Source organism: Bos indicus x Bos taurus, chromosome 19 (assembly GCF_003369695.1).
Source record: "Bos indicus x Bos taurus breed Angus x Brahman F1 hybrid chromosome 19, Bos_hybrid_MaternalHap_v2.0, whole genome shotgun sequence".
In the NCBI taxonomy this organism is placed as follows: domain Eukaryota; kingdom Metazoa; phylum Chordata; class Mammalia; order Artiodactyla; family Bovidae; genus Bos; species Bos indicus x Bos taurus.
This window is the reverse complement of record NC_040094.1, coordinates 11,024,606-11,044,315: the sequence shown is the minus strand read 5'-3', so window position 1 is coordinate 11,044,315 and position 19,710 is coordinate 11,024,606. Positions and strand designations below refer to the sequence as shown.

The 19,710-nt window shown below is 38.9% G+C and overlaps 1 protein-coding gene across 8 annotated transcripts in view; it reads left to right on the top strand.

The window, feature by feature from the left end:
• The window catches only part of TRIM37 (tripartite motif containing 37), a 151,438-nt gene that overhangs the window by 97,576 nt on the left and 34,152 nt on the right, over positions 1-19,710 (top strand). For all 8 annotated transcript variants that reach the window (XM_027518464.1, XM_027518462.1, XM_027518465.1 and 5 more), the window contains 2 exons: positions 5,532-5,723; positions 14,427-14,732. In XM_027518464.1, coding sequence (XP_027374265.1) covers positions 5,532-5,723; positions 14,427-14,732 — 498 coding nt within the window. The remainder of the gene's footprint in view (positions 1-5,531; positions 5,724-14,426; positions 14,733-19,710) is intronic.

Sequence of the window (19,710 nt, the reverse complement as noted above, 5' to 3'; positions counted from 1 at the left end):
CCTTAGCATTTCAACTTCCACTTCTGCACTGTACTCCTGTCTCTAACTTTATTTCTAGGTGATCTCAGTCACACCTGTATGTCAGTTCTGTTTGTATGCTGATTACTCCCCGCTCCATCTCTAGCCTTTATTTTTCTCATGACTTCCAGACCGATGTAGTGGTTTGGTTTTGATGTCTCAGTCTTAGATCTCCTAAACAGAAATCATTACCTTTTCATTTTCAGGCTTACCCATCAGTGATGGCTGTCATCTTGATGATGAGTAGTGCTGTATATTCTTCACCTTTCCTCTCCTTCCACTCTCCCTTTAATATGTCACCAAAATCTGTTGATTCTTCCTCCTAGATAGTGAATACATTTGTTACTTCACATTCCACTGCCATTTCTGGAGTCGGCCTGTGTCTTTCAACCTGAATGAGAGGCTGTTTGGGTTCTTTGTATCCATTTTTGCTCCCATCCATTCTGTTTCCCATGGCATGAGTTGCGAATGAAGTGACTTTTTATTCCCTTCAAAATAATATCTGATTATACCCCTTCTCTCCTTAAAAACCCTTTATTTCATTCCATTTACTTATAGGATGAAATCCAAACTCATTAATATGGTATAAAATGGCCTTCATGTGCTGACTCCTGCTCATTTTTCCCCCAGCTTTAAAATGTATAATTGAGAAAAATTGTATATGTTTAAGGTGTGCAGCATGACGGTTTCAGATAAATACACATTGTGAAATGATCAGCATGATCACGCCAGTTAGAATTCATTGCCTCACATGGTTACCTTTTTTTTTTCTTTCCTCTTCTCTACCCGACTCCCCTCTGATAACAGCCTGTTTGTTTTCTGTGTATTGACTATTTCTGGTTTTGTTATGTTTGTCCATTTGTTTTGTTTCTTAGATTTTACATACAGATACTACATAGAAGTGAAGTCATATTTCTTTATCTTTCTCTGTCTTACTTATTTCATTTAGCATAATACCCTCCAGGTCCATCACGTTACAAGATCAGGTAATGGAAAGTCTTATTTGCCTGGCTAAGGAGCTTGGCCTTCTATTCTGTGGAACCACTAAAGGTCTTTAAGAGTGAATGTGATCAGATTTGTCTATATAGTGAAAAATGGGTTAAAGGTGGATGAGATGAAATTGGATACTACTGTGAAAGTTCTCTGGGAGTCCAGTGGTTAGAACTCTGTGCTTTCACTGATGAGAGGATGGGTTTGACCCCTGGTTGGGAAACTAAGATCCCACAGGGTGCACGGTGTAGCCAAAAAAATACAAGGAAATTACCTCAATATTCCAGGAGGGACAGTTTGAGGGCCCAAAATAAGGCAAGAATAGTAGAGGCGGAGAAGAAGAAACCTTTTGAGAGATGTTAAATAGTAAGACTCTATATGACTTGGGAGTGTCTTACCGGCTGGATTGGAGTCGGTGGTGGTGTGGGGGTGATTCCTTAAGGTCTCTAGTTTGGGCCTCATTCCATAAGCTAGTGAGTCTCGGAGCAGAGGATAATATATTCAGTGTGATCCATGCTGATATTGATGGGCCAGTGCGACTCCCACGTTACGATCTCCAGACCCATGTAACTGGCTGCTTGGAAGACCACAGATGTGCAGTCTGGGTAGTAATATGCATTGTTTTTTAAAAAAAATAGGCATCATCAGGGCTTCCCTGGTGGCTCATTGGTAAAGAATCGCCTGCCAGTGCAGGAGACGTGGGTTCAGTCCCTGGTCTTTGGTGAGTTACTAAGCCCGTGCTCCACAACTGTGGAACCTGTGCTGTAGAGCCCAGGAACTGCAACTACTGCGAGCCCGTGTGCCACAGCTGCTGAAGCCTGTGTGCCCTGGAGCCCTTGCTTGCAGGAGAAGCCACCACAGTTAGAAGCCCGTGCACTGCAAAATAGAGAGTAACTGCTCGCCACAGCTAGAAAAAACCCTCACAGCAACGAACACCCAGCACAGCCTGCAAAATAAAAAATTATTTTAAAAAGATTTTTAAAATAGGAGTTGTAGTTTTTATTCATTGAAATTAATAAACTAATTAAAATATTATTTACAAGATTCACCCATTATATGTAAAGAATTTCTACAAATCAATAAGGGAAAGATGACAGCCTCTTTAAAAGAGAACCTTTGCGCACTGTTGGTGGAAATGCAAATTTGTACAGACATTATGGAAAATAGAATGGAGTGTTCTCAAAAAATTAAATGCAGAACTACCATATGATCCATCAATCACATTCTAAGTATTTATCCAAAGGAAATAAAATCCTAACTTGAAAATGTAAAAAAAGAAAAAAAAACTAGGCAAAAGACAAGAATAGACACTTCACAAAGGAGTCTATGTAGATGACCAGTACACATTTTTAAAGATACTGCCTTTGTCAGAGAAATGCAAGTTGTGGTGCTATTGTTGTTTATCCTACATGAAGTTTCTTGAGTTTTTTGGATGTTTACATGAATAGTTTTCATTATATGTAGGGAATTTTTACCCATTTTTCTTTGAATAATATTCTTTCTCCTCTTTTCTAACTCCCATTACGTTTATGTTGGTACACTTGGTGGGGTTTCACAGGTCTCTGAGACTCTTCATTCTTCTTCATTCTTTTTCAGGGAATGCCAGATAAAATCCACATTATGATACCATTGAATACCCACTGTAATGGCTAATACTTTTTAAACTGGCAGTACTAAATGTTGAAAGCATGTGGAGAGATGGAAACTCTGATAGCTTGCTGGTAGGAATGAAAATGATAACTCTACTTTAGAAAACTGTTGGGCAGTATAGGCTAAGGCTAAATATACACATCCTATGACTTTTCCACTTCCGACAGAAGGGAGCTGGTATTTGCCAGTTGAGTTTTACAAGATAATTTAGAGCAGTATTGTTCTTTTTTAGGTGATTTTGTTTTCTTGTATTTTTAATTTTAAAAAAGTAAATGTAATTTTTAACAAAGAAAGTCAAAAACTAGAGAAGACTGGAAAGGTAGTTTGAGTCTAGACTGCGTAGGACCTCAAATTTTTGCTAATACATACAAACACTGTAGTAAAATCAAGAGCTCAGATAGATGAGTGTGACATTTTAGCAGGCTTAATCTGGCTTGGCTTAGGAAGAGAGCATCCATTTGCTTTTTTTACGAGTTTTTTTTTCCCCATGTGAAGTTCAGGAGCAGTTTTCTGCTTATAAGTTCAGTAGCTTTATTTCTAGTAGCAAAAAGCAACCCAAATTCTTTCCTAATAGAAATAAAGTAGTTGTATATATTCATATTTTATAGCACTGCACAGAAATAATAAAAATGAATAAGCTGCTATATATAGCAATATAGATGAATCTCATGAATATAATACTGAGCAAAGAAGCAGAATATAAGAATATAGCTGTATCATTGCATTTAAAAAAGGTTCAGAAACAGGCAAACTGATCTATGATGTTTTACTCTGGATGGAAGTTACCTTTGGGGAGGATGGTAAGTGAGCAATTTTAGGAGGCTTGGAGGAATCTTGGGGTGCTATTAATTTGTGATCATTCACTAGGCTTTATGGACTTCCTGGTGGCTCAGCAGTAAAGAATTCTCCTGTGGTGCTGGAAATGCGGGTTCAATCCCTGGGTTAGGAAAATCCCCTGGACAGAGGAGCCTGGTGGACTACAGTTCATGGGGTTGCAAACAGTCAGACATGACTGAACCAATTGAGCATGTGCTCATGCAACTAGGCTGTATGAGACAGACTCCACACACTCCCCAGGTTAATGGCAGTATTAACTCTTAGAGGGGGAAACTGAAATAGATGCTAAAATCTCTGATGCCTTTGGATGAAATGTGATACTGTGTGGAAGGATGGGAACCTGGGAGGGATGGAGTAGCCAAAGGACATGAACCACAACAGAAAGGAGCTTTGCTCATTGGTGAGAGTAGTGAGTGACCTGGAAGAGTGGTTAGAAAATAGAAGACTGTTAACACTCATTTCTGTGCTTGGAAGTCCATTTAACATGAGAGAGAAACAACTTTTGTTTTTGAAGAACCAGATAGTTGGGCAATCGATACCATAATCTGGATGAACCTATTTACTGTATAATCAGAACCACCTGAGTAGCTTTTTGAAAAAGTCCTGGATCCCCCTCCAATATCCTCATTCAGGACATCTAGAGTAGGGCCAGGAACCTATCATTTTAAAAACTCCTCCAACTGACTTATATGCAGCCTGATTTGGGAACTTCCTAGTAAAGGAAAAGAGCTAAGGAACAGTTTCAAGGGGGAGAGGGAATAGTTTTCTGTCTTATAAAATAGAAGTTGCAAAAACAAAAAATAGGAGTTGCAGTGGTGTGTACAGAGGGTAAAAGAGAAATTGGCAATGGGATAATCCTTAGAAGAGGAAGGACAAACAAGTAGAAGGTAAGGATGTGAGGATGTGAATATAGATGAAAAACATGTAAGTAAATAACTGGCCTGAAGCTTCTGAATAATAAACTTTTCTCCTAAGTGCCCCCCATCCATCTCCATCTCTTTAGAAACACCCTCATGAATAGTCAGGACCTGATTACTTCATGTTATTTTTATATTATCTACTTTAAGACTTTGCATGTAACATTTTTTAATGTGTTTTTCTTAAGAATATATTTAAATAACTTTATTTAAGGAGGTCAGTTTTAACCAACATTTCCATACCTAATACTTCTTAGACATTGTACTAGGCACTGGAGAAAAGTCAGATGATTTCCTTGGGTTAAGGAGCTTTTTAAGTTCAATATAGGTAATACAGATTGACCGTGTTCTCAGATATCATATTATGTATCAGGCATTAATAGGTTAAGTCTAAAATATTCAAATTGTAAGTTTAGTATTTAATCAAACTAGAAAAAATGTCTTGCCAGACGGTCATGACCTGAGTATTTTACTGTTCCTAGACCTGCAGATTCCATTTTGGTGTCTAGATCCTTGGGATCTGTTACACCAGGGGGCTTGACTTTCATCCAAGACCTCTGGGTGGTAAGAAACATTGTCCTTTTCCTTAACACTTATTCCCCAGTTGTGTATATTGTACATGCTCTCGCCTTTTTATTTCTGGGGTTTAGGATGGGGCTTCCCAGGTGGCGATAGTGGTAAAGAATCCACCTGCCAGTGCAGGAGATGCAAGAGACATGGGTTTGATCCCTGGGTCAGGAAGATACCCCTGAAGGAGGAAATAGCAACCTTCTCCAGTATCCAGTATTCTTGCCTGAAAAATTTCACGGACAGAGGCTCCTGGCAGGCTATAGTCCATGGAGTCGTGAAGAGTCTGACATGACTGAGCATGCACGCAGGATGGGGTTGTGGGTAACTCCTAAATTTTGAGTAGTAATGAGGCCAGTGGTCATTCACTGTTCTTTGTACACTTCTCTGGCGATACGGTTTCTTTGTGCGTCTCATCGTGAACACCAGCTCCTAAGAGATAGGTCCATAAGTATTCAAACAACATTAACCAGTTTACTTTTTTCTTTTAAGTATAGTTGAATTTGTCCAATTACATGTAGCTTTCATTTTCTGTATCTCTTTCTTTTGCAGGTGGTAACCATGGCTATGTGGGTGCCAGTAGCAGAATGTCAAGAAGAGCACACTTGTGCTCTGCTGCTACCAGTAGTTTATTAGACATCGATCCTTTAATTTTAATACATCTCTTGGACCTTAAGGACCGGAGCAGTATGGAAAATTTGTGGGGCTTACAGCCTCGGCCCCCTGCTTCACTTCAGCCCACAGGTAAAATATGAACAGTAATTTTCCTTTTTTCTGTTCTTCTCCAAAAGAATTCTTAAATTTAAATTCCGATATCTTAAGTGTTGGAACATGGTATGTTTCTGTCACAAATTGATTTTTCGTTGTATTTTATAAAAATATATCAATTAAATCAGTTTTTTGTTATTGTTCAAAGGTATTTTGTACAAAAATAATGTCAAAGTGCCTGTAAAAAGGTTTTGATATGATTTGCCTTGTAGATTGTGACTACTGGGCAGTTTGATCCATGTGAATTACAGTTGTCCTCTTTGTGAATGGACTTAAAGTTTCGCAGGCCTCATGAGTACCTTGATGTCTAAGTGGGACTGTGTGTTAACAAATAGAAGGTTTACTCATGCTTTGATGTTCAGTAGCCTAAAAATGTATACCAGTTAGCAGCAGTATTTTTAAAAAAATTATTTGTTAAATGAAATTACATTTGTGTTACTGTAATATGATGTATACACTTAAATAAATTTGCAAGTATAGTCACATGTGGACTTTTTAAACTTTAGACACAGGTTTTCCCATTTTTAAACTTACACCTGTTAATTTTATTTTTAAAACTTGGTTGTTTTGGATCTTTGTTGCTGTGCACAGATTTTCTCTAGTTGTGGACATCAGGGGCACGTTCTAGTTGCAGAGAGTGGAGGCTACTCCCGGGTTGCGGTGCACAGGTTGTAGGCACACAGGCTTCAGTAGTTGCAGCAAGCAGGCTCAGTACTGTGGCGCACGGGCTCAGTTGCTCCACAGCACGTGGAATCCTCCCAAACCAGGAGTTAAACCCATGTCCTCTGCATTGGCAGGCGGATTCCTAGCCACTGTGCCACCAGGGAAGTGCTAGACATTTACTTTTAAATGGCATACTTTGAAACCATTTTTGTTGGAAAGCTTTCTAAAATAAACTGAACATTTTTCCTACCTTCCTAAAAAAAAAAAGTAGTACTTTACAAATCAAATCAGTGATTTAGAACAGTGATTTTGATGCTTCTTTATAGCAGCAGAACTCACTTTTCAAGTAGAGTTTAAGGCAGAGCCTCAGTGTAGAAAACAGAAATAGAGCTGCTCTAGTGGAAGATAGATCAGAACTTGGATTATTTAGTTCTCTTTGTTCCTAAAGTATACTTCCTGAAAGCCTGGGTCCTCAGTTTGAAAGACTGTCTCCAATCAGGCTAAGAAACAGTTGCCTTTTTCTATCATTCAAGTACATTTTGTATTATGCTGGTACAAAACAGCACTTATCACATTGTATATGATTTTTTTCTGAGGCATTTTTATTGTAGAAAGTTAAAATGTAGAAAATTATAAAGAGAAAATTTAAATTACACATAGTTCTTGTGATCAACAAATGCCCTTTAAAAAAAACTTATTAGCAAAGATTTTGCTTAAATTATAACCATTGTTGTTTGCAAAGACTTAGTGAAGCAAACAAGTTCTGAACCTCCAGGTGGATGTATACATTGTTTTAACCTTTTTGAAGGAAAATTTTGTAGTAGATGTAAAATACCTCTATCCTTTAATCCTGTAACTTCATTTTTAGGAGTATATTCCAAAGAGAAAACAATCAGAGTTCTTTGAAAATACCCAACAATACAATTATGGTTGAAAAATTACAGTTGTCCAAGGAATAGCATATTTTATAGACAAGTAAAATATTGTTTTTGAAAAATTCAGTGTCAGAGAAAAGAATGTAAACTATATAAACAGAATAAGATCTCTGTTCTCTGAAAGTTTTCTATTAAAATGGATAATATAAATGAAATGAATTGAGTTTTAGATCAAAATGATAAAGTCTGTGACAAGGGGGATGGGGTATGAAAGAGAGAGGAAGAACAAGGTTTGGATTTAAGCATATTGAGTTTGACATACCAGCGGGATATCACAGTAGAGATGCTTAGCAGATAGCTAAAAATTAAGACTGAAATATAGGCAGTTATCTGCCGAGAGGTGATGCTAAGTAATTAAAACGAAGGGAGTAGAAGATTTCAGGAGAAAGAGTTTCAAGAAATCCTTTAAAAGGGTTGCTGCTAAGTCCCTTCGGTTGTGTCCGACTCTTTGTGACCCCATAGACGGCAGCCCACCAAGCTCCCCTGTCCCTGGGATTCTCCAGGCAAGAACACTGGAGTGGGTTGCCATTTCCTTCTCCAATGCATGAAAATGAAAAGTGAAGTCGCTCAGTCGTGTCCGACTCTTAACAACCCCATGGACTGCAGCCCACCAGGCTCCTCCATCCATGGGATTTTCCAGGCAAGAGTACTGGAGTGGGGTGCCATGGAACATAATTATGGTGAACATCTGTTGTTATTGCGTGTGTGGAAGATGAGCCAGATGAAGAGCCTTTGGAGAGGAGAGAGAAGAGAGTCATGGAAGCCAAGTGAAAAATGACCTTTCTGTGAGAGGGTATTTAAGGCTAACGTTACAGAAAGATCCAGGTTTCTTTTATTAAAATGCTTGCTTGAATTTTAGTGTTCATTTTGTATTCTTTGTGTATTCTTTCCTTCTCGATCTGTATATTTTCATTTCCGTTTCTTGTCTTATTGCATTAGCGAGAACTTACTGTAGCGGTTGTAAAGGAGTGGTGAAAAGATGTCCCTGATCTTGATGGGAAAGCGTTTAAGTTTCTCACCAGAAAGTATAATACTAGCTGTAAATTTTCCATAGATATTCTTTTATCAAGCTGAGAAAGTTCCCCTCTATTCTGAGGTTTTATTGTGAATGGTTGCTGGATTTTGTGAAATGCTTTTTTTTTTTTGCATCTATTGATATGATGTAAATAGATTACATTAAATGATTTTCAAATATTGAACAAGCCTTGTATACCTGGGATAAATCTCATTTGGTTGTCATGTATGGTTTTTTAAATATATTGTTTAATTCAGTCTGCTAATAGTTTGTTGAGGGTTATTGGTATCTGTGTTCGTCAGAGATACTGGTCTGTAGTTTTCTTGTAATGTCTGTCTGACTTTGATATTAGAATAATGCTGCCCTCATAGATTCAGTAAAGAAGTATTCCCTCTGCTTCTTGTGGAGACTGTAGAGAATTTTATAATTTCTTCTTTAAATGTTTGGTAGAATTCACCAGTGGATTGATTTGGGCCAGATGCTTTCTGTTTTAGAAAGGTATTGTTACTGACTGAATTTCTTTAATATATACAGGCCTATTCATATAGTCTGTTTTTTCTTCTGTGAGTTTGGCACATTGACTTTCAAGGAGTTACATCTAGGTTATCAAATTTGTTGGCATGGAGTTGTTCATAGTGAACACCTGTCACGTATCAGGCTTACTCTAGGTTTTTGTTCTTAACCACTGTTTCATAAAAGGGACATCATAAGGGGCATCAGGGTATGAACAACAGATAGTGTGGCTGAACCTGATTTTGAGGTACGCGCAGTGGTAGATAGAAAGGCAAGTTGGATCTGTTCTGTGAAAGGCTTGCCCGAGGAATTTATTCATAGTGAACAGTGGGTAACCATTGTTTCAGTTTAGGAATAGTTTGATTCAAACTATATTTTAGAAAGCTTGCAGTGTTAAGAAAACTATCAGAAAGGAAAATTTAATCAGGATACAGTTGTAGATGTTTATTGTCATTCCCAGTATGAGAGGACAGATTCATATGTTTCTGTGTATTTTCTCAGTCATTATAACGTGTGGAGCTGGGGTAAGATCTTCAGGATTTTTTGGCATTATAAAAATTCTTTTAAACCTCTAGGGAACAGATTAACCTGGGCAGTGGAGAAGTAGTTTACTTAGAGCAAAGAGTTATACTTGTGGAGGTAGAGTTTATGGGGCTTGGCAACTAATTGTAATACGGTAAAGAGGACTTTCCAGATGGCTCAGTGGTAAAGGATCCACCCACCAACACACGAGGCGAGTTTGATCCCTGAATTGAGAAGATCCCCTGGAGGAGGAAATGGTAGCCCACTCCAGTATTCTTGGCCTAGGAAATCCCTTGGACAGGGAGCCTGGCACTCTACAGTCCGTGGGGTCGCAAAAGAGTCGGACACAACTTAGTAACTAAACAGCAACAACAACAGAGCACTCTGAAGTAGCTTAGGTTACCAGAAGGGGGGTGGTGGGATGGACACTGAAGTCTGAAGGAGGAGCTGTGGATAACTGTCATTCTTGAAAGAGGCGAATGAGTGTTATAGATGAGACTCTCAGTTCTTAACCTTATAACTTGACAGATTCAGAAAGGCTTCTCGTCCTCAGTGCGGTGAGTATCCTTGTCAGGCTCCTGTGGTACAAGATTCCATAGCACTTTTACACTCTCCCGTCTTGGCACTTACCACACAGTACTGGAATGGATTTTCATTTTTTCTCAGCTGGACTGTGAGCTTTGTGAAGGCAAAGACTGGGTGTTTGCCCTGTTCACTCTTGTATCCCCTGCCTAGCCCAGTGCTTAGCATTTGATTGGGCTTACTTTTAAAAATTCTTGTCAGTTTCTAGTAATAGTAAACTAAATCATGTGGGTTAATACAGGTTTTCTTCTTTAAGTCCAGGTAGATGTAGGGTGGGACATGATAGCCACAAAGATTTTATTTAGCAAAACATTTTGAATATTTTGTGCCATAGGCTGCATGGCCTAGAATGCAAAGATCACTAAGATGTAATCTCAGCCTCTAAGTTATTCACATTCTACTTGTCTGTCTTCCTTACTGTAATATAGTGTGCTCTACAAAATTAGGTAAGAACTGATTTGAAAGGAGGGGAGCAATTGGTGTGTTTAGGTGCTTGAAGAAGGAGACATTTCCGATCAGACCTGGTAAGTCTGAGTTAGCAGCAAGAGCAGAGGGAAGAGAACATGTGAGAAGGGTGAGGACAGAGCATGGCTGCCGAGCGGAGCTGCAGGACTAGGGGCACTGAGCCACCGAGAGGCAGAGGGGAAAGCCGAGGAAGTGGAGGTGGCATCAGATAATGCAGGGCCTGTGTGCTCTACTGATATTTCCTCGGTGATCCTAAGCAGGAATGTAACATCTGATTTGGGTTTTAAACACTGCTGTGATACTTTGGTGGACAGGGGGTTGAATGGGAGCTACGCTGTGCTTTCATAGCCATTGGATCTCCTGAGCCTCAGGACAGCCCTGTTACAATATATATTATTGTCTTCATTTCACAAATAAATAAATGGACTCAGAAGCTGGAAGATTTAAAGAAAGTTACAGCAATTAAATGGTTGATCTGAGACCAAATCCTGGGTTTCTAAAATCTCTCCTAATAGTCTATTGTGAATGCTTTCAGCTGCAAGTAGCAAAATCATGCTAATCGTGCCTTAACTAACAGGAATAAAGGCACTTTGTTATACATACTCCATCTGGAGGTTAGTGATTCCATGTGCATCAGGTATTTAAAGGCAGGGCAAGGGATGGTCTTCCTGCAGTTTTCTTGCCTCTTCTGGCATGACGTTAAGATGACTGCCACAGTTTCAGGCATCATTTAGGCACAGGAGTGTGTCACTATCAGGAAAGAAAAGATGGGATGTAAAAGACCTATTCCTGTGATGCTGGAGAGCAAAGTATTAAGACTCTGGAGGCAGACTCCTTGGTTTGAATTCAAGCTCCTCTACTTTTAGCTGTATCCCCAACATAATAAAATCTCCCAGTCAGAATGGAGGCTGTCTCTCCCCTCCCCCAACTTTGGCTGAAATTCTTAGTCATGTGCCCACTCTAAATGCTCCAAGAGGAATAAGCTTAGACCAGTCGTAGGCTCGTACCCTCTGGGGCCAAGCAAAGGACAGCTCTCATTGCCCTCAGCAGTGCTGGCCTGCCTAACACCTAAACACAGGCTGGGCTCTGCAGGCATGGTGGAAGTGAGGGAGTGGCTGTTGAACACACCGTGGTGTCTGCCTTTTCCCTCTCTTACGGCATGGATTGTTGCAGTGTGTGAGCAGGGTCAGCTGTCATTCCTGCTAGGAAAGGACTTGTTCTTCTGTCTAGTTAGGGTACCTCTTAAGGAGTTTAGGGGTGTTTTTGGGGGTGAGGAACTTGATTTCTTCTTGCTTTGAGTCAGTCATAATGTTCTTTGATTTCCAGAATCCCTAGATTTCCAGAATCTTTTCTCTTTCCTGCATAGAAATTGTGTGTTTTTCCTTGCTCATTTCTCTCTTTAATATTTGAGTTGGGGAAAAGAAATTAAAAACAACTTCAACTACTTTCTCTTAGAAGAAACAAAGTATTATTAGTTTAATGACCGCAAAGACTCACTGACAGGGAAGTAATTTTTTTTTTTTTCAATGATATTCCATTGCACTTAATGGAGAAGGCAATGGCACCCCACTCCAGTACTCTTGCCTGGAAAATCCCATGGACGGAGGAGCCTGGTGGGCTGTAGTCCATGGGGTCGCGAAGAGTCAGACATGACTGAGTGACTTCACTTTCACTTTCATGCATTGGAGAAGGAAATGGCAACCCACTCCAGTGTTCTTGCCTGGAGAATCCCAAGGATGGGGGAGCCTGGTGGGCTGCCGTCTATGGGGTCGCACAGAGTCGGACACGATTGAAGCGACTTGGCAGCATGGCACTTAATACCTGCATCCACATTGGATAACAGTTCAGTAAATCACCTTTTTAAAATGAGTTAGACTGTATATTTTATATACTATGTATAACATAGTTGACTAAGTGTTTGGCTTCTAGGTTTATGCTTTTTCTGTTTTGTTTTTTATTTTTTAATTGTGAACATACTAAAAGCTCAGTATAGAAAATTTGAGAAAAGTGAATAAATATAAAGAAGAAAGCACATTTAGAGTTAAATGTATAATTCAGATTTGAGTTATTATAATGTGAAGAAATAGAGAAAAACAATAGAATGGGAAAGACTACAGATCTCTTCAAGAAAATTAGAGCTCCCAAGGGAATATGTTACGCAAAGATGGACACAGATGAAGAACAGAAATGGCAAGGACCTAAGAGAAGCAGAAGAGATTAAGAGGAGATGGTAAGAATACACAGATCTATACAGAAAAGGCCTTAATGACCCAGATAACCACGGTGATGTGGTCACTCACCTAGTTTCAGACATCCTGGAAGGTGAAGTCAAGTTGGCCTTAGGAAGCACTACTACAAAGCTAGTGGAGGTGACAGAATTCCAGTTGAACTATTTCAAATTCTAAAAGATGATGCTGACAAAGTGCTGCACTCAATATGCCAGCAAATTTGGAAAACTCAACAGAGGCCACAGGACTGGAAAAGGTCAGTTTGCATTCCAATCCCAAAGAAAGGCAATGCCAAAGAATGCTCAAACTACCATACAGTTGCACTCGTTTCACTTGCTAGCACAGTAGTGCTCAAAATTCTTCAAGGTAGTCTTCAACAGTACGTGAACCAGGAAGTTCCAGATGTACAGGCTGAAACCAGAGATCAAATTGCCAGCATCTGTTCAATCATAGAAAAAGCAAGAGAATTCCACTAAAACATCTACTTCTGGTTCATTGAGTAGGCTAAAGCCTTTCACTGCGTGGATCACAACAAACTGGAAAGTTCTTCAGGAGATAGGTATACCAGGTTACCTTACCTGCCTCCTGAGAAACCTGTATGCAGGTCAGCAAGCAACAGTTAGATCTGGATATGGAACAACAGACTGGTTCCAAATCGGGAAAGAGTATGTCAAGTGTGTATATTGTCACCCTGCTTATTTAACTTATATGCAGAGTACCTCATGTGCATTGCCAAACTGGATGACTCACAAGCTGGAATCAAGATTGCTGGGGGAAATATCAATAACTATGGATATGCAGATGATACCACTCTAATGACAGAAAGTGAAGAGGAACTAAAGAGCCTCTTGATGAGGATGATAGAGTGAAAAAGCTGGCTTAAAACTAAGATCGTGGCATCCGATTCCATCACTTCATTGCAAATAGATAGGCAAAAAGTAGAAACAGATTTTATTTTCTTGGGCTTCAAAATCAGTACAGACAGTGACTGCAGCCATGAAATTAAAAGATACTCCTTGGAAGTAAAGCTTTGACAAATCTAGACAGCGTATTTAGAAAGCAAAGACATCACTTTGCCAACAAAGGTATGTGTTGTCAGAGCTATGGTTTTTCCAGTAGTCATGTATGAATGTGAGAGTTGGACTATAAAGAAAGCTGAGTGCCAAAGAATTGATGCTTTTGAGCTGTGGTGTTGGAGAAGACTCTTGAGACTCTCTTGGACTGCAAGGAGATCCAACCAGTCAATCCTACAGGAAATCAACCCTGAATATTCATTGGAAGGACTGATGCTGAAGCTGAAGCTCCAATACTTTGGCCACCTGATTGGAAGAGCTGGCTCATTGGAAAAGATCCTGATACTACGAAAGATTGAAGGCGGGAGGAGAAGGGGGCGACAGAGGATGAGATGGTTGGATGGCATCACCAACTCGATGGACACGAGTTTGAGTAAACTCTGGGAGTTGGTGATGGGCAGGGAGACCTGGCGTGCTGCAGTCCATGGGGTCGCAGAGTTGGACAAGACTGAATGACTGAACAACAACTAAACGTGACCCAGATTTTAACTTTGTAGGTGTCAATAGAGTTATGATACTTGTATCTGTTTTCATTAATTGAATTTAATGCATGCTTTTATTGTTGGTACCACCTAAAGAGCTTTAGGTTACTTGCACCTCAAATTTGCCTATATGCACAGTACAGAATGGCTTCATGAATGTTAAGGTCTATGTTAATGTGACTTGTTACTTCCTCTCTGCAGCATCGTATTCTCGAAAAGATAAAGACCAAAGGAAGCAGCAGGCAATGTGGCGGGTTCCCTCTGATTTAAAGATGCTAAAAAGACTCAAAACTCAAATGGCTGAAGTTCGATGTAAAGCTGATATAAAGAACACACTTTCAGAAATAAAGAGCAGCAGTGCTGCTTCTGGAGACATGGCAGCGAGCCTCCTTTCTGCTGACCAGGCAGCCCTGGCCGCATGTGGGACCGAGAACTCCAGCAGATTACAGGAATTGGGAATGGAGCTCTTGGCAAAGTCATCAGTTGCCAGTTGTTACATACGAAACTGTAAGTGAAAAAGATCCGCTTAGTTTTATTTCTCCATGTGTCATTTGGGAAACTCGGGGAGAGGTTATTTTCAGAATAATAATATTTAAATATCTCCCTCAGTGTTACTTAGGACTACAAATACATACAGCTTTTTCTTCCATCCAAAACTGACTTTGTATATTTTCTGCTATATAACAGAGTTAACATTTCTTGATTGCTTATTCTGTATTGGGCAACAAATAAGACAAAATCTTTACTCTCATGAATCCTGCATTCATTACTCATGTGATAGGAATTGGACATTAAAATGTGTAGACAGGTAAAGATTATTTCTGTAGATAAAAAGTCCTGTGAATTCCACAGCAGAGGAGTGGGGTGGGGAGAGCAAGTGAAAGAAAGTCCCTCAAGAGGCAAGCGTTGAACTGACACCTGAAGGTTGAGGAGTGGGAGCCGTGCAGAGGTCTGGGGGAAGCATTCTTCAGGGTAAACAGAACGGAAAATGCAAAGTCACTATCAGGATTCACTCTACATGGCTGAAGGCCGAAGGAAGGCCAGTTTGGCTGAACATGGTGAACTAAGCAGAAGTGAGGGTAACAGGAGATAACGTCAGAGAGACAGGATCTTGATCAGGTGCAGTTGCTAAGTTGTGCCTTGACACTTTGCGACCCCATGGACTGTAGCCCACCGGGCTCCTCTGTGGGATTTCCCAGGCAAGAATACTGGAGTGGGTTGCCGTTTCCTTCTCTATTAGATCACATGGGTCTTATAAGACCTCAGTAAGCAGTTCGAGTTTTATTCTGATTTTGGGGGGAAGTCTCTAGACAATAAAAATCAGAGGGGTGTTTATGATCTGATATACTTCTAAAACAAAGATTGCTTTGTTGTGTGGAGAGGGTCTGAAAAGGATTGAGAGTGGAAGTTGTGAGACCAGTTCGCAACCTATAGCAATAGCTTGTATGAAATACTCTGACTTACTCGAGTTTCTGCACTGAGTAGGTGGACTTGCTCATAGTCTAGCAGCCTTTCTTTACCGAGGTTCCAATCTTTTTTAAAGTCTCCCAAGGATGATATATAACTCGTGCTACTCTAGATACACAGGAGAGAAGTTCATCTGTTACATACAGTGGATATTTTAAACCATGAGGGCTCAGTTCTTTCCCACAAACCTGGTAAGAAAGGGTTTAGGAAAAGAGAAAAACTAAGAATGATGTTTAAGTATTTGGTCTAAGCAACTTAGTGACTGGTGGTATCGTTAACTGAGATGCAAGTTAAATAGGAAGAAGCAGGTGTGGGATGGTGGGCCATGAGGTATCATGGCAGGAATTTTTTGAACATGTTTGGTTTGAGATGTCTGCTAGATCCAGTAAAATATCTCAGAGGCAGTTGAATGCTTTCGTAAATCTGAAGTATATGAGGGTAAAGCTGGATATAAACAGTTGGGAGTCAGCAGTGTCAGATGTTGTTTAAAACCAGGGATCAAGTATGAAGGGAGTTTAAATGGAAAAGAGAAGTTTTGGTTCTGGGCACTTAAACATTTAAAGGCCTGTTAGGGAAGGTAGCAAAGGAAATTGAAAAGAGCAATCATTAAGGTAGAGAATAACAAAAGAAATGAAATCTCAAAAAAAATTTTTTTTTAATGCATCTCAAAAAAGGTGGAGTGGTTGTCTGTCATTGAGAGGCATCAAGATGAAGGTTGGATGTGCCTTTTTGGAACCATTCCCATGGAGGGGTATAGCAGAAGTGAATGAGTTGGGAAACCAGAGCATGACTGCTCGGCTCCTTCGCGAAGCGTCACATAAATTGGGTGGTTCCTGGAGGGGTGGTGGAATTAGGAAGGAGTTTGACATCTGTGTCTTGTTTTCCTTTTCTTAAACATACCTGCTTTTTTTACCTGGATTTTTTTGGTGGTAAAATATATATATTAATAACATAAAGTTTACTATCAAACTTGTTTTATTTTGTTTTTTGAGAAAAAAAAAAGAGACTCCTTTATTTTTGTCACTTTTCTCTCCTTTTTTCTTCTAGTTTTATTGAGAAGTAATTAACCTACAGAACTGTATAAATTTAAGGTGCATAGAATAGTGATTTGGCTTACATACATCAAGAAGCGATTACCACGATGAGTTTAGGGAACATCCATCCTTTCATAGATAAAAATTTTAAAAATAAAATTTTTTTTCTTGTGAAAATACTTTTAGGATTTATTCTGTTGCCAGTTTTCATATACTTGTCTTAGTTATTGTTAGCCATATAATTCAGTGGCATTAGATACATTTATGCTGTTGTGCTACTATAACCACCATTCATCTCAACTTTTTCATCATCCCAAACTAAAATTTTATATACTTTGAGTAGTAACTCGGTGTTCCCGGTTTCCCATACTCTTCTGGTAACCACTATTATACTTTCTGTTTCTATAAACTTGATTATTCTAGATATCTCATATAAGTGGAATCATACAGTATTTGTCTTTTTGTGTCTGACTTATTTCACTTCAGCATAATTTCTTCAGTCTTCATATTGTAGCAAGTGTCAGAATTTCATTTCTTTTTAAGGCTGAGTAATACTCCCTTTTATATATATGTATGCTATCGTATGTTTATCCATTCATCTCTTGATGGACATAAGGATTTTTCCCACTTTTTGGCTATTATGAATAATGCAGATATGAAAATGTATGTGCAGCATCTGTTCAGGTATCTGCTTTCATTTTTTTGGAGGGTATTTACCTAGAGTGTGATTGCTGATTCATATTGTAATTCTGTGTTTAATTAAAAAACAAATTATTTTAATCATGATAAATTTTACCACATTTTATTAAAATTTACTGTCTTAACCTTTTTAAGTGTAGTTATCAATGGCATTGAATATTACATGCATATTGTTGTGCTACCAATGCCAACATCCACCCACAGAACTTTCTTTTTATCTTGAGAAACTGTCTCCATACCTATTAAACGATTGCTATCTCTTCTTTCTCTCTCTCGATCCCCTGGTAGCCGTCTATGAATTTGATTACTCTGGGTACCTCATATAAGTGGAAACTTATTTTATTTGTGGTTGGATTATTTCACTTACCATAAGCTTCTCAAGGTTCATCCATGTTCTAGCATATGTCAACATTTTCTTCTCTTCTATGAATGAATGCATAATATTCCACTGTGCGTTTGTTTTGACGGATACTTGTGTTAATCATGTATGTGAGGCTTTACTTCTGAGCTTTCCATATGTGTGTTTATTACAATGAGATATATTAATGCTGGATACTGATGGCAATAATATAGCAGACATGAATAGGACAGGGTAATTGCCAAATACATAGAATTCTTTTGAATAGAGGTGATGATGTAGTCGAAAAATGAGTAAAGGTTATGATTAAGTTATTAAGGTAAGAAGAAATACCAAAGGACGATAAATGTATTAAAAGATACTCAACCTTATCTAGTTGTCAAGGAAATAACAATTTTAAACCAAAAGAAGTAAAGCTTTTTGGATGGACTTTGGCAGAAAACTTGTGTTACATATTTCTTCAGATACTTCCCTTGTCGTCACTTGTTTTTGTTTTCTGCTAAACATTAAGTTTTAAATTTTTTATTTTCAACATCTGTTAATAGTATTCATTCTTTGAGGGTTTAATGTTTTCATTTGAAGGCCTTTTCAGCTCTAAAACAACACTTAGCTTTCTTGATTCTGTTTTTATTTTTTAACGTTTTTACATTTAGTTCATTATTCCATATGTAACTTGTTTTCCATGACAGTGTGTAAATTCAGTGTCCACCCTGCCCAACCCACCCACCAAAATGAAACATGTTTTTTGAAGAGTCTCTTCTGTTCAGCAAAATGAAATTCATTTTTTATATTATAGACCAAATTCTCATACTTACATAGTTCTGTTTTTAAATTCATTCATACAGTTGGACCAGGTGAAATTGCCAGTGGGACACTTTTTTAAAACATACAAAACAGCAGTTTAGTAATGTTAAGCTAAATGTTTGTTCCGTTGTCTACCAGACCCACATTCCTTTTTCTTAACCACTGTAGTTGTATAGTTTATAATGCCGTGATATGTTTGCCTTCATTTTGTTTTCAAGATGTCTTTGATGGTTCTTACATGTTTACTTTTCCAGAAAAACATTTTGACTGGAATTATGTTACATTTAATGCATTAATTAACATTTAATTTGAGGAATTGACATCTTTTAAGTATCAAAGCATTCAAATTGAGTAATGTGGTGTTTCCATGTATTCAAGCCATCCCTGGTGGTTCAGATGGTAAAGCGTCCACCCGCAGTGCAGGAGACCTGGGTTTGATCCATGGGTCGGGAAGATCCCCTGGAGAAAGGAATGACTACCCACTCCAGTATTCTTCCCTGGAGAATTCCGTTTTTCAGAGGAGCCTGGTGGGTTACAGTCCATGGGGTAACAGAGTCGGATACAACTGAGCGACTAACAGTAATTTTCTGTTGCTGCTGCTGCTGCGTCGCTTCAGTCGTGTCCGACTCTGTGCAACCCCATAGACGACAGCCCACCAGGCTCCCCCGTCCCTGGGATTCTCCAGGCAAGAACACTGGAGTGGGTTGCCATTTCCTTCTCCAATGCATGAAAGTCAAAAGTGAAAGTGAAGTCTCTCAGTCGTGTCTGACTCCTAGTGACCCCATGGACTGCAGCCTACCAGGCTCCTCCATCCATGGGATTTTCCAGGCAAGAGTACTGGAGTTGGGTGCCATTGCCTTCTCTACACACATATATTTCTTCAGAGTTTTAGTTTTCCTCGTATAAGTTCTGTATATGTCTTGTTAATATTAGTTTCTAGATACATTGTAATTTAGGTTGCTATTGTGATAGGATCTCTTTTTCCTTCCATAATATTTTCTAACTGTTGGTTATTGGTTATAGGAAGACTGTTGGTTTTTATATGTTTATTTTGTGTTTAGCCCACTTAGTGAGTTTTTTAAAGTCTAAGTTTTTTAGTCAGTTATATTGAATTTCCTAAGTA